This window comes from Neoarthrinium moseri, assembly GCF_022829205.1.
Source record: "Neoarthrinium moseri strain CBS 164.80 chromosome Unknown scaffold73_Wmoseri_CBS_16480, whole genome shotgun sequence".
NCBI lineage: Eukaryota > Fungi > Ascomycota > Sordariomycetes > Amphisphaeriales > Apiosporaceae > Neoarthrinium > Neoarthrinium moseri.
This window is the reverse complement of record NW_026055187.1, coordinates 88,545-114,275: the sequence shown is the minus strand read 5'-3', so window position 1 is coordinate 114,275 and position 25,731 is coordinate 88,545. Positions and strand designations below refer to the sequence as shown.

General features: G+C 50.1%; 10 protein-coding genes across 10 annotated transcripts; 3 read left to right on the top strand and 7 right to left on the bottom strand.

The window, feature by feature from the left end:
* Positions 1–129: 129 nt before the first annotated feature.
* Positions 130–1,751, top strand: JN550_011776 (uncharacterized protein; the record flags this gene model as incomplete). The annotated part of the gene is made up of 3 exons (XM_049310178.1): positions 130–312; positions 366–635; positions 687–1,751. The coding sequence occupies 3 exons, from the start codon at positions 130–132 to the stop codon at positions 1,749–1,751; spliced, it is 1,518 nt and encodes a 505-aa protein (XP_049166275.1).
* A 679-nt stretch (positions 1,752–2,430) lies between these two features.
* Positions 2,431–4,293, bottom strand: JN550_011775 (uncharacterized protein; the record flags this gene model as incomplete). Its single annotated transcript, XM_049310177.1, has 4 exons — positions 2,431–3,344; positions 3,394–3,481; positions 3,548–4,066; positions 4,123–4,293. 4 exons carry the CDS (start codon positions 4,291–4,293, stop codon positions 2,431–2,433), a joined length of 1,692 nt encoding a protein of 563 aa, XP_049166274.1.
* A 969-nt stretch (positions 4,294–5,262) lies between these two features.
* On the top strand, positions 5,263–5,667 carry JN550_011774 (uncharacterized protein; the record flags this gene model as incomplete). Its single annotated transcript, XM_049310176.1, has 1 exon — positions 5,263–5,667. One exon carries the CDS (start codon positions 5,263–5,265, stop codon positions 5,665–5,667), a length of 405 nt encoding a protein of 134 aa, XP_049166273.1.
* A 312-nt stretch (positions 5,668–5,979) lies between these two features.
* JN550_011773 (uncharacterized protein) lies at positions 5,980–7,698 on the bottom strand (the record flags this gene model as incomplete). The annotated part of the gene is made up of 3 exons (XM_049310175.1): positions 5,980–7,179; positions 7,247–7,558; positions 7,615–7,698. The coding sequence occupies 3 exons, from the start codon at positions 7,696–7,698 to the stop codon at positions 5,980–5,982; spliced, it is 1,596 nt and encodes a 531-aa protein (XP_049166272.1).
* Positions 7,699–9,864: 2,166 nt separating this feature from the next.
* Positions 9,865–11,225, bottom strand: JN550_011772 (uncharacterized protein; the record flags this gene model as incomplete). The annotated part of the gene is made up of 2 exons (XM_049310174.1): positions 9,865–11,115; positions 11,172–11,225. 2 exons carry the CDS (start codon positions 11,223–11,225, stop codon positions 9,865–9,867), a joined length of 1,305 nt encoding a protein of 434 aa, XP_049166271.1.
* Positions 11,226–12,066: 841 nt separating this feature from the next.
* JN550_011771 (uncharacterized protein) lies at positions 12,067–13,071 on the bottom strand (the record flags this gene model as incomplete). The annotated part of the gene is made up of 2 exons (XM_049310173.1): positions 12,067–12,923; positions 12,981–13,071. The coding sequence occupies 2 exons, from the start codon at positions 13,069–13,071 to the stop codon at positions 12,067–12,069; spliced, it is 948 nt and encodes a 315-aa protein (XP_049166270.1).
* A 591-nt stretch (positions 13,072–13,662) lies between these two features.
* Positions 13,663–15,817, bottom strand: JN550_011770 (uncharacterized protein; the record flags this gene model as incomplete). Its single annotated transcript, XM_049310172.1, has 6 exons — positions 13,663–14,078; positions 14,139–14,468; positions 14,645–15,190; positions 15,313–15,510; positions 15,634–15,642; positions 15,706–15,817. 6 exons carry the CDS (start codon positions 15,815–15,817, stop codon positions 13,663–13,665), a joined length of 1,611 nt encoding a protein of 536 aa, XP_049166269.1.
* Positions 15,818–16,690: 873 nt separating this feature from the next.
* JN550_011769 (uncharacterized protein) lies at positions 16,691–17,548 on the bottom strand (the record flags this gene model as incomplete). The annotated part of the gene is made up of 1 exon (XM_049310171.1): positions 16,691–17,548. One exon carries the CDS (start codon positions 17,546–17,548, stop codon positions 16,691–16,693), a length of 858 nt encoding a protein of 285 aa, XP_049166268.1.
* A 1,287-nt stretch (positions 17,549–18,835) lies between these two features.
* On the bottom strand, positions 18,836–20,589 carry JN550_011768 (uncharacterized protein; the record flags this gene model as incomplete). The annotated part of the gene is made up of 2 exons (XM_049310170.1): positions 18,836–19,524; positions 19,584–20,589. The coding sequence occupies 2 exons, from the start codon at positions 20,587–20,589 to the stop codon at positions 18,836–18,838; spliced, it is 1,695 nt and encodes a 564-aa protein (XP_049166267.1).
* A 2,628-nt stretch (positions 20,590–23,217) lies between these two features.
* On the top strand, positions 23,218–24,812 carry JN550_011767 (uncharacterized protein; the record flags this gene model as incomplete). Its single annotated transcript, XM_049310168.1, has 2 exons — positions 23,218–23,808; positions 23,859–24,812. 2 exons carry the CDS (start codon positions 23,218–23,220, stop codon positions 24,810–24,812), a joined length of 1,545 nt encoding a protein of 514 aa, XP_049166266.1.
* Between the last annotated feature and the right edge of the window lie 919 nt (positions 24,813–25,731).

Genomic DNA, 25,731 nt, shown 5'->3' with positions numbered 1-25,731 from the left:
GGTTTGAAGCTCCGAGCTCTGTTTTAGCTCCTGTTCACATGAGACGCCCGCCTTTGACTGCGCAGCAGGCCCGTCGCAGCACTCTCGGCAATGCAAAGTGAGCTGTCCAGTACGACCTGAAGGACCAAGATGAGGTCAGCAATAGCGCTGAGTGTCCGGCGCGGACTCGTGGGCGCCTCGAAACTGCGTGTCGCGAGGCCCGGCTGGAGCTCGTACCAGAGCTGCCGGAGCTACACGGCAACTCCCGCCCCCCGAGATGAGGAGCGCAAGTGGTCTACGCCATTGGCAAAGCAGTTGACAGAAGCCATCAACGTGAGATTCCCACCATATTCTATCGAGAGACGCCTACTCATTGGGAAATGTAGACCACGGGCCCTGTCCCTTTGGCCAGTTTCATGCGCATGTGTCTCACCTCTGACACGGGGGGCTATTACACAGGAGCTCTTGGGGACGGCCGTGACCAATTCGGCCGTAAAGGCGATTTCATCACGTCTCCCGAAATCTCGCAGATCTTTGGCGAGCTTGTCGGTATCTGGTTTGTGGCTGAGTGGATTTCTCAAGGCCGGCCCAAGCAAGGTGTCGAGCTCATCGAGGTTGGTCCTGGACGGGGCACTTTGATGGACGACATGCTACGTGTAAGCCCTGCATCCAACGTCTCTGCTTGAGCACGTCCTCATATTGTTCAGACTATTCGGAACTTCCCCGACATGGTATCTAGCATCGATGCCGTTTACATGGTAGAAGCTAGCCCCGAGTTACGTCGGGCTCAGAAAACCCTCCTCTGCGGCGAGGACGCTTCTATGACGGACTCGAAAGTTGGTTATCATAGCACCAGCAAGTACTCGGGGCTACCAATTGTTTGGACCGAAACGATCAAATCGATACCGCAACAGGCCAACAAGACTCCATTCATCGTCGCTCATGAGTTCTTCGACGCATTACCCATCCATGCGTTCCAAGTGGTGGACGTCCCACCGAGCCAGAAGACTGCGCCCCCTTCACCGTCCCGCTCTGCGTCCTCAAACACAGATTCACCGACTCTTCAGTGGCGCGAGATGGTCGTTGCACCAGCGCCAGAGGGTTCGACACATGACAGTCTCGGAACGCCTAAGTCGGAGCAGCATGGTGGCCCGGCTCCAGAGTTTCAACTGACGCTATCTCCCTCTGCAACTCGCCATTCACTCTACGTCCCTGAGTCTTCGCCACGATACCGAGCACTCAAGTCTACGCCAAGCGCTCTCATCGAAGTGTGCCCCGACGCGCATCTGTATGCTACTGATTTTGCATCCCGCATCGGTGGGTCTGCGCAGTACCCTAAAGAGAAGCCCTCGGGAGCAGCTCTGATTTTGGATTACGGTCCGAGTGATACTATACCCGTGAATTCACTTCGAGGCATCAAAGGCCACAAGCGGGTGAGCCCATTCAGCGAGCCCGGTCTGGTAGACCTTAGTGCGGATGTTGATTTCATGGCCATCGCCGAAGCATCCATGAAGGCCAGCGAGGGAGTCGAGGTTCATGGTCCGGTGGACCAGGGCAACTTTCTGGAGGCAATGGGCATTCGGCATCGAGCTGAACATTTGGCCAAAAAGGTCAACGACGAAGGCAGGAAACAGGAGATCGAGAGGTCCTGGAAGCGCCTTGTTGACAGGGGCCCCAGTGGCATGGGAAAGCTATACAAGGCGCTCGCCATCCTACCCGAGAATGACGGGAGACGAAGACCGACCGGCTTCGGCGGTGACGTGGGCGCCTAGACGCTTTTACTTTAAGATGAAGCCAATCCCCGTGTACGAGTAATTACTGTACTTTATTGGACTCGAACAAAATAATTTAGAAGACTCATGACGAGAGACATCACAGTCAGTAGCCATGGCTGGTCTGACATGGCCCAGGCCTATTCTGCCGATTGCTATTATTAGGCACAAACAGCTAACGAACAAATGAGCAAACTCTAAATTTTTATTACTGGCTGTTCATTCGATCACCGTTAGAAAATATATATTGTGATAAAGTCGCTCTTACAAAGTCTGGTCTTGGGCTACTTGGATAGCTTCACACAACTCGGCAGAACATAGAACAGAAGTCGCCTCTGCAGATCATAAACACCACGGGAATCCCCATGCCCGATTACAGGCGCAGACAATGTCGCTTCTCCTCGTTAGGCACGATACGGGACTCTCCTTTTCTATAAACTTGGGTGAACAAAGATCGTGAGTGGAATCAGCAATTTGGTAATGCAAACGTCTTCTTTTTGGCACACTACAGCATCCGCAACTCATGTTGTATGTATGCAAGTAAGAAAGAGAGTTGCAAGCCATGATTGCCCAATCTGAGGCGTCTAGTGTCTATTTTGGAGAATTCCTGTACACTCAATGCATGATGCTTAAATACAATAACGCCTGTACAACAGCTAATATACATCAACGCTCGAATCTACAACGTGAAGCGCTGGGCTTTCCTCAGACGGGCCCCAAATTTGTAGAAAATGATAGGCAAGGGTATCATGATGACGCAGATGAACCCCAGCAATGAATTCCCCCATCCTAGGCCCAACGACTTGTACATGGGCGGCCCTGCTAACGGCAGCACTGCCCCCACAAGACTCCTGAGGACAGTATTGGCAGCGATTGCGGAAGCAGCGTACATAGGGTAGCTGTCCACCATGTATGTTGTTAGGGGGAGGAAAATTCCCATTGCGCCGAAACCGTAGGGAACCAGTGACAGAACGGTCGCCGCCCAGTGAGTTTTGTAGTAGGCGCACCAGCCATACCAAAACAAGGTGATTGGAAGGAAGGTACCGAAGTAGATGCTCATAACCAGTCGCATTTCAGGTTCGAAGATGCCGTCGTTGGCTTTCGCGAGCTGCACAACCGACCTATCAGAGTATAGCGTGATGACTGCCCAGCCGATGATATTCCCAAGTCCCATGGCGAGGTAAACAAGGCCAGTCTGACTGACTGTGAAATTGTACGTTTCTTCAAATACAGTCGGTATAGTCGTGAAGAGAAGGTATAAGACGCCGTAGAGGAATGCAATGTACAGCGAAAGTACGAGGACCAGAGGCGACAAGAAGAGCATCTTAATGGGCCTGACTAAGCCATTCATTAGTGTCCGTGACCTCGACTGGCGATGAGCAGAGTCATAGCAGCTTCTGAGATCATCGCGGCCAAGTTCCTTTTGTAAACGGAGTGTCTTTCGCTCTATGAGGACCCGGTGACTGGTTTCCTTGTTCAAAAATTCGATGAGGGCCGTGATCAGGACTCCGACAATCAGAACGATCCAGAAGTCCCATCTCCAACCAATGGATGCCGCAACGAAACCACCGATCAAAGGGCCAATCGTAGGGCCTGGTGATATTGTTAGCTTCGCAACACGAATACTAGCCATTCCACTCACCTAACAACGGCCCCAGAGTCCAAATACCCATAGCGAATCCACGATGTTCTGGGTGGAAAAGATCCCCGATGACACCACCGCCGAGAGTCTGGCAAATCGTTAGTTTCATTACAGACATATGACTACGCCACGAGAAAGGCATGGGGTTTCTTACTAGGCAACCGGCACCTCCGATGCCACTGAAAAAGCGAAACACAATGAGCGTTGCGATATCCGGTGCTAGAGCACACCCTATTTGCCAAACACAGAAGAATACGTTGGCGGCACAAAGAATAATTTTTCGCCCGTATATCTCGGAAAGCGGAGCCAGAAAGAGGGGGCCTATCACGTATCCCAGAAGGTAGATACTGACCGTCATAGACCCTACGATCGTGTTGTCGTTCCCAAACTCTTCACTCAGCTTGGAGATCCCAGGTGACAGTATCGACGATGCGAATGGGGTCAGTAGGGTGATAGCAGACAGTAATGCAACCAGCATCCACTTTTTCCAGGCGGGAAAGTTCAGTGGCATATCAGGGTCGTCCTGCCCTTCCCATCCGACTATGCCCTCGTCAAGGTTGGTGACAGGGAGCAGCTCATGGCGGAGGCCTTCCTTCTTCGTCCTGCTGCGAATAATGCTCAACACGCGCGAGGTTTTGCTGCGCACGCTAGCACGAGTCTCGACACGATGCGCCTGTGACGCAAAATCAGTCAAAAGGTCACACTAGGAATGAATGAACATCAACCCACGCTCTGTAACTCCATGTCAAACTCGTGACCGGGGACTGTCTTTTCGACGTCATGATCCAGAGCCGAAGCCTCGCCGAGGCCGTCGCCCTTCACCGAGTCGACTTCGTCCTGCACGATGGACGAACCCGTCGGGCTGCGGGCGCCCCCGGTCTCTTCTGCTTTTTCACTCATGGCCAATCGTCCGCTTGTAGTCGCAGCAAGCTTTCGCGCCAAGGGTTTGATTGTTTTCAAGACGAATGACCGGCCATTTCTCCTCGATCTGTAATCATGGGGTCTCCTCCAGTACGGGGAATATTGGGTCCGGGGGCAACCATGACTAGTGACTAGGCCCGCTTACCGGCGGGAACACCGGGAATAGGTGCAAACGCCGACGTTTCACGCACTGTCCGTCCACATACATTACTAGAGTGCTTACTGAGTGCGAAGTAAAATTGCGCACATGAGAAGACTAAGGATATCCTGGTCAACCCCTGCAATGTTCCGCTTTGAACACCGAAGCCGATCGACTTTCGGCACCGTAGCGCACCAGCAATGTGCCGCATAGTCGAAAGCCTCCAGCTTGGCAACGCTCTAGGCAAGGATTTCTACTTGTAGGAATGATGGAACAAAGTTGAATAGGCCTCGGATGTTTGAGTATACCCGCTGAAGTACATCAATAGAGGATTGTAAACAGCCTTCCAAAACGGCGGACGTCTGGCTACAGGAGGGCGAGTGGAGAAGCTGTGTATGGTGCGGTGGAATCTCTAGGCGACACGATCCTGAACGTATCTGAGTTAAGTATGTATGCTAGGCGACAAAGGTCTACATCCCTATAGTTGGTTTTGCCGAGGTGCTAACTTTAGCAGTTGTGCTACAACAACTAACTTGAACAAGCTTGGCCGCATCAATTTAGAGAAATGCACGAATTAAACTCAGCCTAGCCAACGCGCCGGCGGGAAGGATTGTGTCAGCCACAGCTGTTCCCTTAGGACTATTAGGCACCGACATAAATAAATCGGAAGGCTCTTGATCGTGCTTCAGTCGCTAATGTTTTCTCCTGCAAATTGTCCTCAGCAAACTTGTCCCGCTGGTTGATTTGCATATCTCACTGTTTTCTCAAATTCTTGATCTCTTCTTCAAATATCCATCCAACCGCCAAGCATGCCGGACACCAAAACGACACGAGCTCGCTCACTGGGCGAGACGTGCCTTCATGGGGTCTGGGTATTTCAAACCATTGCAGCTATTCCAATCTTTCTGATTCTGGGTTTCTGCGCGCTGTCCAACATGCTGTTGAGTAGCTACGGTGCTCTTTACTACTTCATTACCGACTTCGTGTGCTCTATCCTGACTGCCGGTATCCTATTCACCCTTTTCCTGCAAAAGGGGATTAAGAATCCTTCCTGGCTCATGACACTGAGATTGGAAATATTGAAGAGCGGTCTTGCAACTGCTCTCTGGGTCTGGATGCTGATGGACGCAATCTTCGCTTCCGGCTATGACTACAACAATGGGCGGCCAAGAAGGATCAAAGTGGCCATCATCTCATTCACACTACTTCTGTAAGAGTCTTTCGGAGTGCACTATCCTAGCTAAACTTACAGTTTCCTAGGTTGTTATTTTATCCGGCTATTTTCTATGCTCGGTATAAGTGGCGCAGGTCCGGGACTGCGACGGCAGTAACAAATGACGAGGACAATAGTGAACGAGCACCGTTATTGGAGGGAGGAAGTACAAATGCATAAGGTATCTCTGGACTAGTAACCTAATTTTGCCGTCCTGCCGAAATATATCCATGTGCAACGAACCATAATGCCAGGTTTCTAGCCCAAAATCCTAAACGTTGGGAGAGCCCGCGGGCTTTGTTATCACGTCACCCTATTTAGCTGATGGAATGCCGCCGTGGTCACCATCGCCCAACTCCTCCGACTCAACAACTTTGATTCCAGAAGAAGGCTGAGTGCGATCTTGGATCATTGTAATTTGGGCGCCTATACCTTGAGCCTTCGCCTGCCGGAATCTTCTTGCTGGGATACCTGCTTGAAATAGCTCATCCAACTCTTCTAGACTTCTTCCTCGCATCTCCGGCACTAGAAAGTAGACGAAGATGATTGCAAGAATAGAAAAACTGCCATAGACAAAGCCTACTCGCTGTTGCAAGTTTCCCGGTTCACTTTGCACGAATGGGTTGATAAAACTGACCAGAAGGACCACCGTGAAAGACAAGGCCGTAGAAATCCCGACCGTCTTCTCGCGCAGTTGACTTGTTGGGATTTCCGTTGTCACCATCCACGTACAACTGCCCCAGCCAAGCGTGCTAGCAGCGGTCCACACCAGAATGGCTGCGAGAGCACCCTGGGCGGGAGCATCCGTGATAGCACCTGGCCAGAAAGAAGAAAGACCAGACGATGTCCACATGCCAGCCCACATGACGACCGCACAGCCCAACATCAGTGGCCGTCGACCAAGTGAATCAGCAGCTACGAACGCTACTGCCGCCCCAGCGACTGCACACCCGATTCTGGCTGTGTTGGCCTGGAGGGTGTCCGAAATTCCCAGCTGCTTCAGGTAGAGGACACTATAGCTACTAGCGAAAGAGTTTCCTTGCAGTTGCTGTAATACTTGACAGCCAGCAGCGATGAATGTGCGCCGTCCGTTGCTCCCTCGAAAGCAGTCCGCATACGAAGTAGCATTATGATTGGTCTCCTGCTCTTCTATAGACAGCATGATCAGATCAAGCTCGGCGTTCAAATTGCTCTCCGTGGCCCCAGAGCCATGGCGTATGAAGCGCAACGATTGTAATGCATCATTCCGTCGCCGTTTGGATAGCAACCATCGAGGTGACTCTGGGAGGAAGTAGACGAAAAATAGTAAAATCAGGGGGATGAAGCATTGGGCCAGCATCACCACGCGGAATGCCCATTGATCTGTGTAAGCTTTGCTGCACCCATAAACCGTCGCGGTAGACAACAGAACCCCAACTACTTGCCACCATTGGTAGAAGTTCACCAGGGAACCACGAATTGCAGGTGGTGACAGTTCAGCCATGAACGTGGGCACGACGTTGGCCTCAATACCCTACTAAAGATCAGCCTCTTGTTGTCTTTCATAGACACATGCGCGGGGTTCCGGTCTCTGTTCTAACCATGGAGATAGAATTGATCATTCGGCCTGCCATGACCGCCCAAAAGCTCTGAATGGCGTTTTGAACAATCATCCCGACCAGAGCAATGGCGACCAGAAGTACAATCGACCATCTGCGTCCAATTCGACGTCCGATTGCACCAGCGATGCAACACCCGATAACCAAGCCGGCGTTTCCGGTGCCAGAGCCTGCTGACTGCCACGAGGATGGGAGTGCAGTTGCGCCTGGTGGTCCATAGTATGCGATGAACTGGTTCAAGGGGAGCACACAGCTCCACCAACCATTGTCAAACCCGAAGTTGATTGCGCCTGTCTAGAATAAAATGTTTAGTCTGCAAGACAGTCCATCCTCGGTACAGCAAGACTCACGGACATGAAGGAGAATACCATGAACAACCTAGGTGTCATCTCTCTAAAGAGAGGTGTCTCTTTCAAGTTATTAAGAAGCGCCATGCTGAAGTAAAGCCGATTGGAAGGGAAGGTGAATAGACACTACCGTCCACGACGGAGGTTCAAGGCTATACATTCCCCAAGTCCCGTCCAATATCGGAACGCGTCCGACTTCCCGTCGATTACAACGGTAAAGAAAGAGTCAGTTGCCGAATCGTCAAGGATGTGATCGATGCGAAGATGACTATCCAATCAGGGTTTGGCCGGTAGGTATGTTCATCGTTGATTAAGCACGAACTCAGACCCACCTCTCGCCCCGCGGACAAGTTGCACCGCGGGCAACAAAGCAGTTGTGCGACTTCGTCCCCTCTTTCGGCGTGGGGTAACTCAGATTAGATGTACAATGAAAGCACCCTCTTCGGCATGTATGTTGCTCTACGGGAGAGAAGTGGTACCGTAAATGATGAAAAATTAATTCTAATGACCAACCAAAACATCACAAAACCGCCAATGCTTGAACAACGCTTTGCAGACCTAAAACGGGAATTCATCAAACCCGAACATGAGTAGGCTGTGGTTGGATCGTACAAACGTCTCAAAAAAAAAAAACCTTCAGGATAGAAGTGGCAAGGCTCGGCCGAGCCCAACAGGAGGTTATCCTGGAAGTCAAGTGGCAAGACGTGAAGAGAAATGGTAATCAGAAAAACGAGAAACTATTGTTTCTTCATACTAAAGATTTAACAGGTGACAATCTGCCGATGATATCGCACAACAGACAAAAGAAGCTGGGTGTATTCTTTCCAGTGCCGTTGTCCCGGAGGAACAGGCCTTGAAGTGGAAAGAAGATCTTAGAAGGCACACACAAAGACACACGAATGTGGGAGGAAAGCCTCTAAACAACCCACCGTTCTGGTTGCTTTACTAGACCAAGATTCAAGTAGAGTTGCGGTCGCACCCGGATGTAGTCGCCGCCATGGAATCGGTCATGAGGCCATGGCATATTGAAGGCGACTCACTCCCTATTGATATGGCATCACAAGTGAATTATGCTGATCGCTTCAGGATCCGAGCCGTAGGGGAAAGGAGTACAGCCTCGCTGCGCATCTGGACAGCATTACGATTGAGCTGTGGGACGGCCCAAAATACCAATAAAACTAGCACGCCATCTTTGAGGGGCGATGGGAGGAGTGGGACGGATGATGTATGGATGACCGACCAGACGCAAAAACTGACCTATGCCGCCAAAGGGTTCCTGCTCCGCGTTCCGCGTAACGCAGGGATGGCTTAGCTTATGCAGCATTGGACCCGGTCCGGGCACACCGAGGGTCTTGCCGAATCTCAAGCTAAGTATTGTTTACCTGTTGCTCCGACCATTCTTCGTCGATATTGACGCTGATACGCCCGAGCTTAGTCAGCCAACTTTTCCTGGTGCCACGCCTGGTAGGATGCAGTTCTTTCCGACATCGAATTACCATCCTGAGCTTCAGCAATCCACACACGGAGAGTGTCTGTACATACTGTCCATCCAGGGGAATATATGTATTGGCACTGTAATCTAATCCACGAGGATGAAAAGGAGCTGGCACCGAGGATAGTAGTGTCATTACAATGTGTCCACCCCCCTGTGCTCTTATAACATTGAAAACATGTTAAGCATGTGTGCGGCCTTCAGGGCTGCGAAACCTCCGGTGACTTCTATTTGGATTTGGGAGGACGTTTTGAGATGGAAAAGGAAACGAGGACCTTGGCGCTCAGAAGAAGCATATTCTGACACTAACTGGAAGACGAGCTTTGGGCCTAGAACCATTCGATATCGACGAATCTGTATTGACTACCGGCCAAAAGAAGATCAGGATAATGGCGAATGAAGCAGCGAGAAGATATGGTGAGTTGTACAACAACCATGCCAATTTTGAAAATGAAAGCGAGTGAGAAAAGAGATATCAGAGCTTTGTGTGGATAACAAACATATCAGTACGGATCAATTGGTACTGCGCAAAATATCTTAGTGAGTAGGATGCGTTCAAATTAAACTGTCATAGTTTTACTGATACTAGAGTCTACAAATGAAGATTGTGTTCCCCAGGCTTTCGTATCGTGATTATTCCACCAGCCAATGCCACCCCTTTGCATGTGAATTTGCATCACTTATATAACCGCAGCCCGTCCTGTAGGAAGGCTTTCAAGTGGGGTTGGTTTGAAGCGGTCCCTTCAGACAAGTTGTGGTGATCAGATAGAGACAATACCGTCCAGCCAGTCGAAGGCGGCCTGTGCCAAATAAGGTTCGGCACCAAGTTGGCAATGCAGCCCTGCTCCAAGGTTCATTGGAAATAATTGAAAAGTCGCATCGCGCCGCCCACTAGCGTTGTAGTAACGTGCCAAGACGTCTTCTTGTCCTCCTACCAAGTCATCGTCCTCTCCTTTGCCAACCCAGCCATATGCGCTGATGTTATTGACCAACTCCTGTGTGAGTGCAAACTCACCCAATTGAGACAACCAATCATAGTATGATGTCGTGTTAAAGGCCCATAGCCCCTGGCTAGTGAACCACTTGAATAGAGTTGAGGTATCAGGCTGATCCAATGCGCTGCTAACAACTTTGTCGAAAAAGCTTGCGTTGCTAGACTTGAAAAGAGTTGTAAGTTCGTCTGGAAACTTGTCAAGGACAGCGGCCTGCATGTCGACTAAGCCGTCAATAGAAAAAACTGCTTTGAAGCGGTGTTCGCGACTTGCAGCTCTTGGTGCTAGTTGACCTCCGAAGGACAGCCCAATGAGAGCCAAGTTGTTCATGTCGACATCGTCGCGTTGGGAAAGGTAGTCAACAACAGGGGTGACCACATCCCACCACTCAGGAATGAAGCCAGCCTTCTGCTTGCGTCGGACTGTCGGTTGGCCCGGTCCTTCGTATGTAACGAAATTGTACCCACGATCCGTTGCTTCCTTGCCCAGAGCATGCCAACTATCTTCCTGAGCTGCATCATATCCACTACCGACCACTATCGTGGGTAGCTTTGTCGCATTCCCCGCATTAGCCTTGAAAAAGTACCCTGGAATATCGTAGCTCGGTCCGGATACGCTGTATAGTTCTCCGGGAATCGGCAAGAGGGATATAGCTTCGTGAAAGTCCTCCAGTGACTTTTCGAATGTATCGTACAGACGTGGATCGCTGGAATTTCCAGTCAAGAAGAAACTAGAAAACCGGTAATAAGATGATGCCCGAAACAGCGCTTCGCGCTTGGACGTTGCCGATTTGGCCTGAGTAGCTAAGTCGTGTATACGCATGCCAAGCCAGTTGAATTCGTTATACCAACTTTCAAAGTCTCCTGGCAAAATCTGGCTCGCAGCACGGAGAACCTCGCTCGTAGCGGTGCCTCCGCCATTGGCCAGAGCAAGAATTTCGGTCAGGATAAACGAGAACTCCTCGTCAGTGCTAAGAGGATAAATCGTTGTAGTGGAATTTTCAGTGCCATTGTATGCTGCCTGTGAGATACAAGGTCTCAGTGAGTTTTCCAAGGTTGACTTCATTAGATTCATACCTGCGTAATCGACAACAGGCCTATGAGTAAGGACAGGCTGCGACTGATTTTCATGATGCTTACGTCGGCAAAGTTGGATGATGACCGTCAATTACTATAGACCAAGAACATTTGGTTGAGACCGAAGTCTGATCAGTTGGAAAAGCCAAGCGTTCTTATACCTGGGTGCTCTGGATATACTGACTGCAATCCCATGCTCACAGTGTCCGCGCAAGTAGTGACGCGTTTCCTGCAAGCGGTCATAAGCATCAGGATACTGGCGGCCTCTTCTTACTGTGCCTCAATGTTCGCACTCGCTTAGCCCTGCATAAATAGTGAGATATGGCCAACTTGGGTGAGGTAGTAAGCAGCGCACCAAAGCTGACCTACCCCCGCAATGATGCCACCGATCAGAACCACAGTCTCTTCCAGGAGACAATGAAGTCCATGAACTGACAGGAGCGCGCGGAAAAAAAATTGGAACATCTAGGAGAAGGAGGCAACCAGAGACTGGTGGTGGCATTGTGACACGAAGCATGGACATACATGATCCGCTCAAATACATGATTGGTGTTACCGCAGACTTACAGCGGTAACACCAATCATATTGGCGGGCATTGTCCGTTTCTTAGATCATTTACATGCGATGAGGCCCTTGTGATCGGATGATCCCCGCTAGAAAATTGTTAAGTCAATACGCGAAGATACGCGAAGATATCAACACCAAGTACAAGCACTCGCCAGCCCGGCTCGGGACATATTCGTCAGAGCTATAGCAAGCCAAGAAAGCCAAGACTTGTAGTCAACATTATAGAGTATAGATGCATGGTGTCGCCAATGGTAGTTTATTGATGGGAAAAATCCACGCACAATTCTGTGCATATTCGGTGCGATTACACGGGTACAAATTCTATCGCTACAGCCGGCTCGCACTCTCCTTGTCATTCTGACCGCCGCCCCGTTTCGCTAGATTTCTGGCAGCACTAAGAATCATGGCCACATGATGACTAAGTGCCACTACCTCCTGCTCCTCATTCATAATGATGACTTCCAGATCCTTCCTCCCATTGTGAATGAGCTTGGACTGGATCCTGATAAACATCCACTGCGCTCCCTCCTCAGGTAAAAGCCTCTTGACATCTAGATTCAATGCGAGTGTCGGATACCAATGCATGGTTAACTCTTTTTTCCCGATTCCCGCTTTCTGTATTGCCTCCTCGTCTTCGCTATAAGATTCGACCATTTGAGGGAACATATCGCTCAATAGGCCTAAACAGGTATTGGTAAAGCATTCCCCGTTCTTGAACTTGATCCACTGGTCCATAACACCTCGCTCTGCTCGACCTTGCTTGGGAATAAAGAAATCCATGTTGACAGATGCTTTGCGGAAATCCGGGCGTGGAGACTTCCACTGAGTCCATGTGCCGTCAGTGCCATGGGCGAGGAGTTGCTTCAGGTCTGCAGGCTCAGGGCTCGGGCTCAGCCTCCACGCTGTTGGCAATGAGAGCCCGGATTCGGCTGTGATGTTCGCATGCGTCAACACCGCGATGACCTCATCGCGCCCATCTTGGGTGAGGGTCAGCTGAACCGTGGACGTCTGCCGTCCAAGCTTGATGTCCTTGACCTTAACTATAGCGGGTCCCACAGAAGTGCGTTGCACAAAGTCGACGTGAAGCGTGATGCAGTCCGGCTGGTTCTGCGATCGCAGCGTCGTTGAGAAATGATGCTTGGCGACGGCCTGGAGGACCGATGTCACTACGCCTCCATGTGGCACTACCCAAAGTCAGTCCAGCTCTGCCTTGCGACCAAGCAGGGTGGGCAAGTAGCTACCAGATCCAATACTCCATTCAGTTAGGAGTCCAACCCTATACGAATGAGAGTCGACCGGCTCGACTTTCAATACCTCCGCGAACGAAGCCATGGTAATACGACTGCAGAGCTCCGAGAAGAAAGAGGGGCCAAGGCAATCATCCGCGTTTTCAGATGCGAGACTGAGAAGCCACAGGCGCTCTTCGAAATGACCCTCGGAAATGTATAAAAGCTCTTTGTGAACCTGGAACAAGAATGTCAATGGCTGACATGCTTTGAACAATTGTTGCAAGGGGGGCGCACGCTAGCGCTCAAGGAACCTCGGTAAATGCACCAAGAACACACTGGGCACTGATCGCCAGGCACTTGGGTTACCCCGCTTAGGTGGTACCAAGGCTTGCATGTTCACTGCTTTCCGACATCACTGTTTCTTCAAGCAATGGACCCATCTTACGGAATCTTCATAGCGTACTGATTAGCAATGCAATGTGCATATGGCCAAGGGAAATGTGCAGATTAGATTCATTACGTCTGTCTTGTTCTTGAATTATGTGGTATGGAGTGAAGCATAACAGCCTAGCGATTGTCGCGTACTTATAGGTAGGTAGGCAGGAGGCTTCAGGACAGAATACGTCGCAGACTATAAACTGACCTAGAGCCCATGAAAAGCAATAAGATTGCTTATACTCCTACTCGGAACCTTCTATTGCGATGATTTCCCAAATGTTTCCTCGTGCGTAGGACTCTCGGCATTCTCGTGGTGTGCCAATATTCCTGCCTCTGAGTCCAAAACCCTCTCCCCTTTCTTAGCAGCTGCGATCAAGTCGGGCTGCTCAGCTTTGAGCCGGGCGAAGGTTTTCTCGGCATCCCAAACCCATGGTGTATGGGCTGCAAATAACAAGTCCATCTCTTCTAGAGTTCTCTGATTGCTCTCTGGGTATAAAGCCCATACAACAGGAATGGCAAGGAAGTTGCACGCGCCAAAGATGTGCAGTGTGTTCTCGCCGATGGCGTTGAACATCACCGGGCATAGCAAGGTCAGCCATCCATTTCCGATACTCCACCCAAAGACACCCCAAGCGTTTCCTTTAGCTCGAACTTGAAGAGGGAAGATCTCGGCTGCAAAGCTTTGCGTCAGTACGCCAATGGATAGAAGCGATGGCACTGGCAATCACTTACCGGGGTACAACCAAGGAACTGTAAGCCAGGTAGCTCCAAAGACTGATGTGAATATGAAGACGAACGATGCTGCAGCAGCCCCGTATGAGTTCGCCTGCGAGAGGTTCCCATCCCTCGTCGCATTCTGGCCCAGTCGAGAGAACGCGCCAGCCAAAAACATTGCAATGCCCTGTCCAACCGCGCCCCAATAGAGCGTCCACCGTCGCCCGATGCGGTCCAATGTGAAGACACAGATCAGAGTGGCGAACATGTAGAAAATGTTATTCAGACCGCTAATCCACTGGCTCTTGATGGTGTCAAAACCAGCGATACGAAAGATGGTTGGGGCGTCTGCAGAGAAGAAATATGTCAGCCATGTATTTCCAACTTCTTTCGCAGAGCATTGAGTCGATGCCTGTGATGGGTATGTCGAGGGATATTTCAGATACCAGTTGCTTCAACTAGGATCATCAACAGTTTACTGGACTGCAAGAGAACAAACAATATGGAATATTGGGGGTACCGACAAATTGTGACGCCAGCGATCCCAACCCACTCTTGTATGATCTGGAGCCAGATCACGAGTTGAACACGCCTGCCAGTGTGTAGCTCTCCAGAACCTATCCCGAAGAACATGTGATAGTACGAATTCTGCTTCGACTCCCTCGACTCAAGCTGTACGATGTTGCGAATATCGTGATACTCTAAATCCGCTCGCTTAGCATCGTCTCCGGTCGTTCCCCGGAGGCGATGAAGTATATATCGTGCCTCTTCGTCCCGGCCCACTTTGACTAGCCATCTGGGTGACTCAGGGAAGAACCAGACGGCTCCAAGTAAGACTAGCAGAGGTATGATCTGGAAAGCGATAGGGAACCGCCATCGGATAGCTGAATTGCCATTATCAATGAAGGACAGTCCGAATTCTAGCCAATACGCTACCACGACACCAAAGATGTTGAGGGTGAACTCAATGGCGATGAACTGTCCACGCGAAGTGTGCTCCGCCGTTTCGGTAGCCCAAACAGGAACGATGGCATTCAGAATGCCAGTTCCGATGCCATTCACAGCTCGTGCTAGGAGCTGTTAGTCATCCAAATCATGAACATTGATTAGAGAGAAGACCTGCCACATATCATCCAATCATGATTCATCGCCGAACATTGCAAACTAGCGCCAATTATCGCCCACACAGAACCGACCGCAATTGTTTTGATTCTGCCAACCTTGTCACCAATCCAGCCACCCAGCAGGCAGCCAAATAGTGTCCCAAGGTAATACACAGATACAATGCCTCCCTGCAGCAGACTGTTGGTCACAATGGGCTCTTCCGTGACGGGGTCAACATAGCCGAAACCCATCAAGTCGATGTAATCTTTGGCGTTATTCACACCACCTGGATGATCGGAGTCAGTATCTTCAACCTGGAGCCAATTTCGGGCCCGTCAGTATTTCCCATTTTTTGTGACGTAGAAATTCGCCTTCGGAGGGTACATGTTGACTTTCAACCTCAACTTACCCATCATTCCTATTTATTATTAGCCGCCGATACTTGGGCAGTCAATGGGAATCGTCAAGCGAATTCACTAACCTTGATCATATCCGAAAAAGAAGATGGAGAGGGCCGCAATACAGTTGATCGCAATAAGCAGGCGGCGCTTCTCAAGCACGTTGGCTACATTGAATCCCGGAAGCCGTTCCATCTTAGCTATAGACGGCCTACCCGTCATAAGGATGCGTTGGGTCAAATTGGTCGTGGGACAGGCAATCAGGATCACGGAGATGATGATGAATTCTGGCGCGGGGCCGCTGTGCAAATAAATGCAAGGTAACCCAGATTTGCCTTTCGGGATCCATCCCACCGCCTGCCCCGAGACGAGCCCATCGTGTCATTTGGACATTGACAGGCCTGTCGGCATCTTCGCCGAACCCCAGAGATAGCTTGGCGCCGAGTCATCGTGCCACACGGGTCTCCGCAAAGCTTGGGTTAAGCCACTGCCAGTTGAGCCGCTTGTTGGGCTCCATGCAATCCGGTTGGCTGTCATTCTTCCTGTGCGGTAGAGTTGTGCGATTAGTGGCCGATCCCCTCCTATGCGCGCCAATCAACTCCCTCGCATCCCCATCAGTGCGCCAAGTTCGGGTGGGGGTTGCACTCCACGAACACCAAGCAACCTCGGCGTCTTCCGGTGGTATAGTTCAAGTTTGTCACGAAGGGCTCATTGACGTCACTGGGAACAGATTTCTGGATTACAAGAAAGATTTTACATGAAACTAGAGCGATCAGTTTCCAGAAGCACAAGTCACGTCCAAGAGCAAGCCCTATACCCAACGATTTTCGCAATGATCATGTTTCCTTCGTTCTCGCACACCATATATGCAAATGTGAAAGTCAGTATTGTTTCCAGCGCCCGTTCTAGCGACCCTCCAGGTTTTCAGGGGTGCAAAACAGTTTGTCTGAGTTTAACGCCCTTAATAGACACATACAGTCCACTCATAGATACCACTGTCCCAGCTCCACTCTTCAACACCCGCAGTCTCAACGAAGGACAACTCCTTTATCCAGTCCGTTCCGCTTTTTACTCATAAACACCACCCCACTCGTCTCTGTACCAGTTCACCTTCGGGTCATTGAGGCATTCTCCGACGGTGACGGCCTTGTAGCCACGTTGCTTGACGAACTTGATCACGGCAGGAACAAGGGACGTGGCCGTCAACTCATGGATATCATGGTTTAGCACAATGTACGAGCCTGTGCCATTGGGTCCCATTTGCTTGTCTATCTTGTTGATAGACTTCTGGATTAGTCCCTTCTTCTGGTGTTTGTAGTCTAGTGAGTCCAGGTTGAACTGGATGATGTGGTAACCAAGATTTTCCATGACCTCGGCGCATGCCTTCGGGCATATGGCAAAAGGGGGCCGCATGTATCTTGGGACCTTCTTGAAAATCTTCATGAACGCCTTCTCATTGAATCTCATCTCGTCTTCGATCTCTTTGGCGCTGACCTTGCCAAAGTTCTTGTGAATCCAGGAGTGGCTGCCAATCTGGTGGCCGGCCTTGTCGAGCTTGCGGATGAGTGCTGGCCACGGGCCGGAGTCGATCTTACGGCCAAGATTGTAGCCTGTCATGAAGAACGTCACCCTCATGTTCTCTTTCTCAAAGGCGCGTGCGATGTTGGCTGTAAAATTGGAGGGGCCGTCGTCGAAGGTGAGTGCTACATGGCCTCGATTGGCACATTGCCATACACCAGCGCCGCCATATAGCACTGGCCCGATGTGAGCGCGATCCAAGTCCATTTCTGCACCGCTAGGCCCGGCATGGTACTCTGGATCTTTCAAAACGGAGCTCGGATTGTCTTGCCAAACCCAGCTGGTGGAGTTGCCTAAAGCAGGTGTTGCGAGCGCAAACCCGGCAGCGGCGTAAAGAAAGCACCGCATCGCGCCGGATTTTCAGAGACGGTCAATGAGTATGTCACTACTACCTGAGAATGAGAAGAAGGAGGAGGAAAGGGCCAGCAAGACAGAGGGTGTCAACATTATATGTACTTTCCAATACATCACGGCCAACTTGAGGCAATTACTGATACACCAGTGTACGTTGACGTACAGCGGAGAGGTGCGTTTCGTGCCGATTGCTATTCCGTGGTCTACAATGCATGTTGTGAGAAATTGGAAGCCTCAATCTTTCTCACGGTGGAGCCTCGTCATTTGTATGGGCAAACCTAGATAGACACGCCAGTTGAGACACGTCTAAAGAAAGCGCTAAGATAGTGTTGTGCACATCTGTGAGGTTAGATGTTGTATCATTTCTCAGTCTCGTAAATGGATATCCGGAGGCTCTTTCACGGCCGAATGGAAATCAGGCAAGGATAAATAGAACTTCAGGCCCCCAAAAGATAGTTATTTTGGCATCTGTTATTGTGAGTCTTCGGTGAAGCAACAACGCAGTGGTACCAACTGGCCGTTAGTGGTATCGGCTTTTCAGGAGTATGGGCCATCAAGGTTGAACCTGGCTGAGATGGTTTTCTCGTAAGAGGTTGTAGGTGTTCAGTTTACTACTAGGCTTCGCAGCTTAGTCGGCGGTTCGAGCCACTCATGACCATACCAATTACGGCAGGAGCCAATCCTAGCCAACTCGGCCCCAAGAATCTACACAAAGCCACTATAGACCGTCAAAACCAGAAAACGGCCGCAAGCGAGAACTTACTTCCAGTGTGTTGAGGAACGCCTACGCCAAGCCTTCATGTCATGGGCATTAGTTTGTTAATGCCTCATTATTTAGTTGCATCTTCCAATTCAACAAGTATGGTATAGTTATCGCTATATTTTTGAGCCTGAGGGAATCAAAGCTATCAATACACTATTCCAAGCTACATCAAAAAAGAAACGGGTTTTCATATCATGATATTTTCTACGAAGTTGCAGCTGCGGATTTAATCAAATTCAGGAACCAATTTATCCAAGAGCAGCGTTGGGTATCTCCTCTCCATACTGTAGATGCCATGCTATGTCTTTGGACGTATGTCGCGGAACGTGTCTAGAACTATCTACCGCCTCTTCAGATAGCAATGCGGCTCGAATGTCTACGGTCTCATATGAGCCGTTTAAATCATATGACAAAAGAAATATAGCGCAATCTATCTAGTGAATACCTGTGGCTTCGCAGTGGTTTCTCGCCGCTGATAGCATTCAGTTCTGACTCCAAAATGGTTATTCTGCTCGTAATCAAAACTGGCCATGACAGGTCCCCAAATGTACTCTTGGTTGGCGGGCCGAGTATGACAGTCGAGCGGCAATTGAACGACTGGAGGATGAACGACTGGAGCTTGAACGACGAGGAATCCTGACGTCTGAAGAATCATCACTCATGTTTTTGGAATGAGTCGAGCGCCCTGGCATCTCCGGGCCAACAGCACGATCCTGGGTTTTGGTTCTGGACATTCTGACCGTAGAAGGAGTACCACGAATAGCATGTGTTATCTGCTCGTAGGATTCAGGAGCCACTGTGGAGCAACTCAGGCGTCTAGGTATAAGCGGCTCAGCGGTGAAGGGGGTGGCTAGGCGCTCTATTTGATTCTCCTCGTCAGGTACCTGAGAACCGACAATTTTCTCGTTGTTGTTCAGTGCGTCTTCAAGACGCTGGTGCTGCTCGTCGGCATTGGGCTCCTCGGCTTCGCCGGTCTCTGCGATGACCTTTCTTGTCTTTCCCCAGCCGAAGTTATCCATGTTCCTAATAGCGTAGACTGTAACGCCAATGTTAATGAAAGGACCCATAAGTGTAAAGATTGACAGTCCCAAGAGGAACTGGCATCTTTCGAGGGTGTTTCGAGGCATCCAGATAACCATGGTCAAATAGTAGCAGAGTGGAATGATCATAATGATTGCAAAAATCAGAATGATCCACCAAGGCTGGTCTGTGTGGTGGTCAGCAACAAAGGATTTCAGAAGGTATGATTCCTGTTCAGCAACTTACGGAGAAAAGCATAGATCATGCAACCTAGACTTGCAATGACGAACGGATTGAGTAACCACGTCAGGACATTGGAGAAGGCAACGATTCGTTCCCACCAATTGAAACTCCATAAGGGGGCTCTAGTGAAGAGCATAAGATCGTTTGAAGTGGCACCGAGCGTCCAACGTCTCCTCTGGCTTAGAAATACCTTGATGGAGTGGGGCACGTCGGTGTACGCCCTGGCTCGAAGGGCTTGTCGTGTTTGCGCCTTTGGACTCTCCATCAGCATCAGGCAAACGTGATTGCGGTCCTCAGAGGCAGTGGCCCGAATACGGCGGATAATGCCATCCGTCGGCTTGGGGTGGTATCCGAAGAGGTCGATGAGAACCCTATCACCACAAGTTTCCTCGCATACCTTCAGAAGTTGACAACAGCCTGGTAGGCAAGACACCTTATGAGTAACCATGCTTTGATGAAGTCTGCGCAGGGCTTGCGCGATAGTGTACTCAGCAGATTGGTAGATGGACCAGAAGTTCCAGTTACCATGGAGGAAGTCAACTGCTACATAGCCACAGACGCCGACAGTGTGGGGGTAGTGGCTCTCTTCAACAAGGTGCGAGATACAGTCTTCTTCGAAAACGGTGTCGGCATCCATTCCGATCAAGATGTCGACCCGGTCGAAGCCGGCTTCATTCTGTAACCAATCTGCCATGGATGTGAAAAAGGTTGGTGAGAAGACTACCTTCGGTCTCTCGTTTCGGCGGTTGAAGTTGAAAACGAAAGACCGACTGACAATCAGACTGTCGCGTTTACCTTGATTCTGCTGCTTGATGATGCAGAAGAAAGGAACACCTTTGTATATGCCCTTTAAACATTCGACATCCATTGACTGGCCGTCCCACGCCATGTAAGCAGCACGTATCGTCCTTCGTGAAGTCTGCGGGCTAGCGAGAATGTCCTCGGCAAGATATTGAGCAGTTGTTTTCTCCATGCCCGGACCACGAACCTTGCCATCGCATACCACCATGATGGCCTTTTGATGTTGTTCAATATGTACTTGGCTGACAAGAGAATCCAACGATCGTGTGCACTCCTCGAAGGTCTCGTTGTAGCAGGGCATCAGCAACACCATGGACTCGGGGGTGGCAGGAATTTCTTTTTTTGGCTTGAAGACCAAGTTCTTGAGACTATAAATGATGATCATGAAGATCATGATGCAGTTCAGAACCAAGGGTAATGAGATGAACGGCAAGTATATGTAGTAGTACTGAGCCCAGTACCAACTGGAGAAAATCAACATGAAGCTGCCAAGCGTTAGTATAATGTCCGGAGACTAATGGGGAAGGGGAACTTGCTTGGCGGAGAAATCGAAGGCTGTCATGAGCCACTTTTGAATCCGAACCTTCCGTTGGCCTTTTTGGATGACTTCTGGATTGATAGCTGCGGCGGCCTCTGCCGCAGTTTTCTCGTTCAGTAGTAGGGGAGGGGCGTGGGGTGAATCCTCGACTGCGCTGGTGGACAGGTCCCTGGAGGATGGTTGATGGATTGCCGAACTACTACCATGAGTAAACCCAATTCTATGGTCTCTTGCCAGTATTATTCTAAGGTCGTGGTTGTCTGCATCTGACGGCCCTCGATGTTTCGAAACCTTTCGTCTTCGATCCTCGCGGTAGGATGGAAAAGAAGGCTGATCTGGTTCATGGCGACTATTTCGCTCTGAATAGATTGAAGACGCATCTTCGGATTCATCTGATGAAGTTTGTGTTCCCCGATTAATTGAGGCTGAGCACGGCCTCGACGTTGACTGCTGCGGTTGAAGTTGACGCCCTGGCGTGCCCTAGACAGTGTTGTGGTTAGTGAACGACCGCGCGACAATTGCGCTGCTACTTACTGCGATTACCCGATGAGAGCTTTGCCTGGAAAGGGTTGATACTGAGTGATAAGAGCGACCAGAGCCTTGAAGCGACTCGCTTGGATCCTCGAATGGGTTGTTGGTCTCATGGAAAGAGCTATGGCGCCCAGTCGTGGTTGAATCCATTATATGGGATCAGCCAGGAAACACCAAGGCAATATTCCAGAGGCGCCTTATCAGTATAGCAACTGGGCTTGGAGACCTCAGCTGCGACTGGCGTTGTTCTTGAGTGTAGAAAGTGACTCCGTGGTGATGCTCACCAGATGTAATAGCAAATTAGAGCCATCGGAAATCGGACCATGGACACAAAGAGGACGATCAGATGTCCACAGAACGTACGATTTTACGACAAACAGCAAATTATGAACCTTCACTTCCCAAAGAAAACACGATGAAAAACGCGCAGTAGCAAAATTCCAGCGTGTGGGAGCGCGTTTCGCCAACTAAGTTAGGCTTGGAGCCGATAAAGCCTACCCGTCCATACTTTAATGTATGAACATATTATTAACTCGCTTGGCTGACTGCAGTCCTATGTTTCTCGCCGCTATCACATTCAGCTGGGGTCAGCAACCTCAAGGTCGCCATCTAGAGTAAACTGCGGCCAAATATGAAGCTCTCTGAAAGTTATTCTTCCAACACAATCTTTCCCAACCGGTTTCCTGACGAGATACTAGCAAGAGACACTGGATCGTGATGCCAGAAATACCACGCAAATTAAAAGTTCCAGCCGGGGCTAGAACTGGGTGATGGGAAATTCTTGCAGTTCCTTTATGTAACAAGAAACTGTTGCTGGGCCGTATGATGCCTTTTATTGGGTTGGATCCTGCTTGAGTCCGGCTGTTTGTACCTGCATAAGGTCCCAAATTCCTCGTTTTGCAATGCAGACTGTTCATTGAGTACCTGAAATCAACCGTGGAGGAGTTCAATCCACTCAAATTTATGGGCCATAGCGAAAGTCTGGCCCAATCAACACCTCGCTTTGAAGCATGCCATTCAGAGCTAGCTGCGATAGAGTTACGCCACGAAGCTTGAATGAATACTTCAGAACGGCTACTTGCTCGCACGAACATAATACCGTGGCCTGAAAATAAAAAACAATACAATGCAATCCTGTTTTCCTCAAGTAATGAAAGCTGACCAATCTATATAAATAAGGGTTATATTGCTATCGAAGAAATAACACGTATAAGCTCGCCGCGGCCTCTTCTCGTCCTCAAACGGGCTTGAATTTCGTGCTCTATTGAGAGGGGGAGGAGATGAAGAAATGTGATATGTGCAGCTCTATTTGGCTTCCCTTAATAGCGCTGTGAGGAAGAACAGAGTTCGGAGTCTTTGAGGAAACATTAGTAAGAACTGCAAGACGGTGGGTATGGAAAGGCCGCGAACATACCTTGAGAAAGGTTGGAATACCAAGCACTTAGAATACCTTGGATATTGTCGACTGGACGCTGCATTCGGGAAAATATGAAATGCAGCCACTCAAGTGTTCCATGTGGATGCATAACCTTCTCGAGATTAGTGGGATCTCGACCCCAGTGCTGGACAAACCCTTGAGCGAAAGTTCTATATTTCTGAACGTTTAAAGGTGCGACTTGAGCCAGTTTCTAATCTTTGATTTTGGAAAATCCCACGCAGAATTGTTCTACAGCTTTTCTCGTTGCTATTCGTTGTAGAGGAGGTGCACGTCGATCGTTCGATTCATTCTTTTTCAAATCTGCTAGCTTGTTGTTGTGAAGATCAGAAATGGCTTCGACCTCTGCGGTCTCTCGTTCTCCGTATTCTACAACACACCCCGTCCTTGTTGTAAACAGTTTAGCGGACCCCAAGCCCAGTCAGCAGACAACGCCTCCCCTTACCCCTCCAGCCGGAAATCGAAAAGACAGTCTGCTTGATTTCAATGACCTCACGCTCTCTCAATTCGCGGTCAGCCAGGACGAGGAGCCCCTAGTCGCAGTGCTCGGTTGCGGTTACGTTGGAACGAACCTCATTGGCGAGTTCAGAGGTCACTACAATGTGTTAGGATTCGACATTTCCCTCAAGCAGATTGAAATCGCCAAGGGCGTCCATGGGGGCGAAGGCAGTCGAGCGAGTTTCACCGTCGCACCTGAAGACCTGTCGAAGGCCACACATTTCCTAGTCTCAGTACCAACACTGCTTCTGGAGGATAAGAGCATCGACACTTCATATGTCAGAAGTGCTCTGGAGTTGATCTCAAAACATGCCCGGCAGGGTTCCACGATCGTCATTGAAAGCTCCGTCGCCGTGGGCATGACGAGACAGCTAGTGGGGCCTTTGGCAAAGGAAAGGGGCTTCTTCGCCGGCATGTCTCCAGAGGTAGGTAATCGAGTTCTGCTTTTTTGATTGGGTAACTAACAAACCAACAGAGAGTCGATCCCGGTCGTACGGATCCTCCCATGCACACGATCCCGAAAGTGGTCTCTGGGTTAGATGACGTTGTACCTGGCTCACTCAGCGCCATCTCCCGCTTGTATTCCCGTGTCTTCGATACCATTTTCCCCGTATCAAAACCAGAGGTCGCGGAAATGATGAAATTGTATGAGAATTGCCAACGAATGGTTTGCATCGCATATGCCAACGAGATGGCAGATGCCTGCGTCCCACATGGCATAGATCCCTGGGAAGTCTGCCGGGCAGCGTCAACCAAGCCATTTGGATATATGCCTTTCACGCCAAGCTTAGGCGTCGGAGGGCATTGCATTCCGGTGAACCCGTATTACCTTCTTTCCAACAGCGATTTCCCGTTACTGAAGAACGCTACCGAGAAGATGTGGCAGCGACCGGCAGCCGTTGGTCAGAAAGCACTCGACGCCCTCTTCAATGCCCAAAATGAGGAGGATGTGTTGTTGCGTCCTTCAGTGCCACACATCGACTCTGGAATCGACGTTACGTTCGACGCCGCCGATGAGAAGTTCCACATCAAGAAGCCTGATGGCGCTGATGACCATGACAAATTTTCTGAAACAACGGCAGTTCAAAGCCGCAGAAGCTCAGTGGACTCAGCATCGACTCTTTCATCCCGAGCCCGCGTCCTCGTTGTGGGCATGGGGTTCAAGCCTGGTCAGAGTGTACTGAGCAACTCTCCAGGAGTCCAGCTAACGCAGTCTCTGGCCGACTCGGGCCGCGCGGACGTCATGTTTGCAGATCCTTTAGTGAAGCAATCGGCTATTCCGCTCATTCCTCGACTTGACGATGAATCCTGGAACAAGCACATGCTCGAGACATTCGACATGATCATTGTTGCGATCAAGCAGACGGGAGTGGATCTTAGCATCCTAGAGGAGCTAGAGGGTGTCAAGGTGCAGAAATGGTACGCATAGGCCTTTCGATTATACTCCTGGGCAGGTACCTGACTTTGCATTGTTCTTTTGGCGTTCAAAGTGGCATGGACTCCGTGGTAGGAATTCAGGACTTGGGGCAGTCGTTCATTCGAGGCCGACCATCACTCGCACTGATGACCTCACGATCCGGCGCGGGATTAAAAGTTGTATCATTAGTTGTATACCTACCAAGGTACATATTGTAATTTCCCCTTGCTGGTTTCGTAGTACCGTAGGTCCCTAAAAGTTAAGTAACCTCTAATGCTGGCATCTGCCTTAGCTGCTTCAGGCTTATTATGGTAGTGGCATGGGTGGATACAATACCCGTAAAGGCGCTATTACTGTACAGAGTAGTGAAAGTTACGCAGTACTGCTAACATCGCCCCAACAGCATCCATGGCAGTACACATGTGCCCTTAAATACCTGGGCAAATGCTCACCGCCGTGTCCATCGAGACAAGAGATTTCGACGCCATCGGTTTGGAGTACATCAGCGGTGCGATGTCCCTTTGTACAACGATTCAGAGTCTGCTTGAACCATGGAATCATTCCCTAGCGCCGGTAGAGGCCCGTATACGAGGGCGTTGACGTACCTAAGTTAGTGTGTCTGTCCGCCGGCTGCTGTCCAAGTCGCCGTTTCAAGTTCAACCTGCGCACCCATTGGGCTGCGGACTGCAGCTGCGTCTTGTGGAACCAACGCAGCCAAACATCATGTATTTGCGCAATCGTTTTCGTTGGCGCCGAAGCACTCCTGTTTGTTGTCACTTTTCATGTACAGAGACTCATTAACGCCCTCGGCTGCCAATACATCACCAAAGAAGACATACAGACACGACTCACCACCTACCTGCGCCTGCAATCGTCCCCCACCATACGCACCCTAAGCTCATGAAGTGAGACCACGCGGCGTAGTCCCATC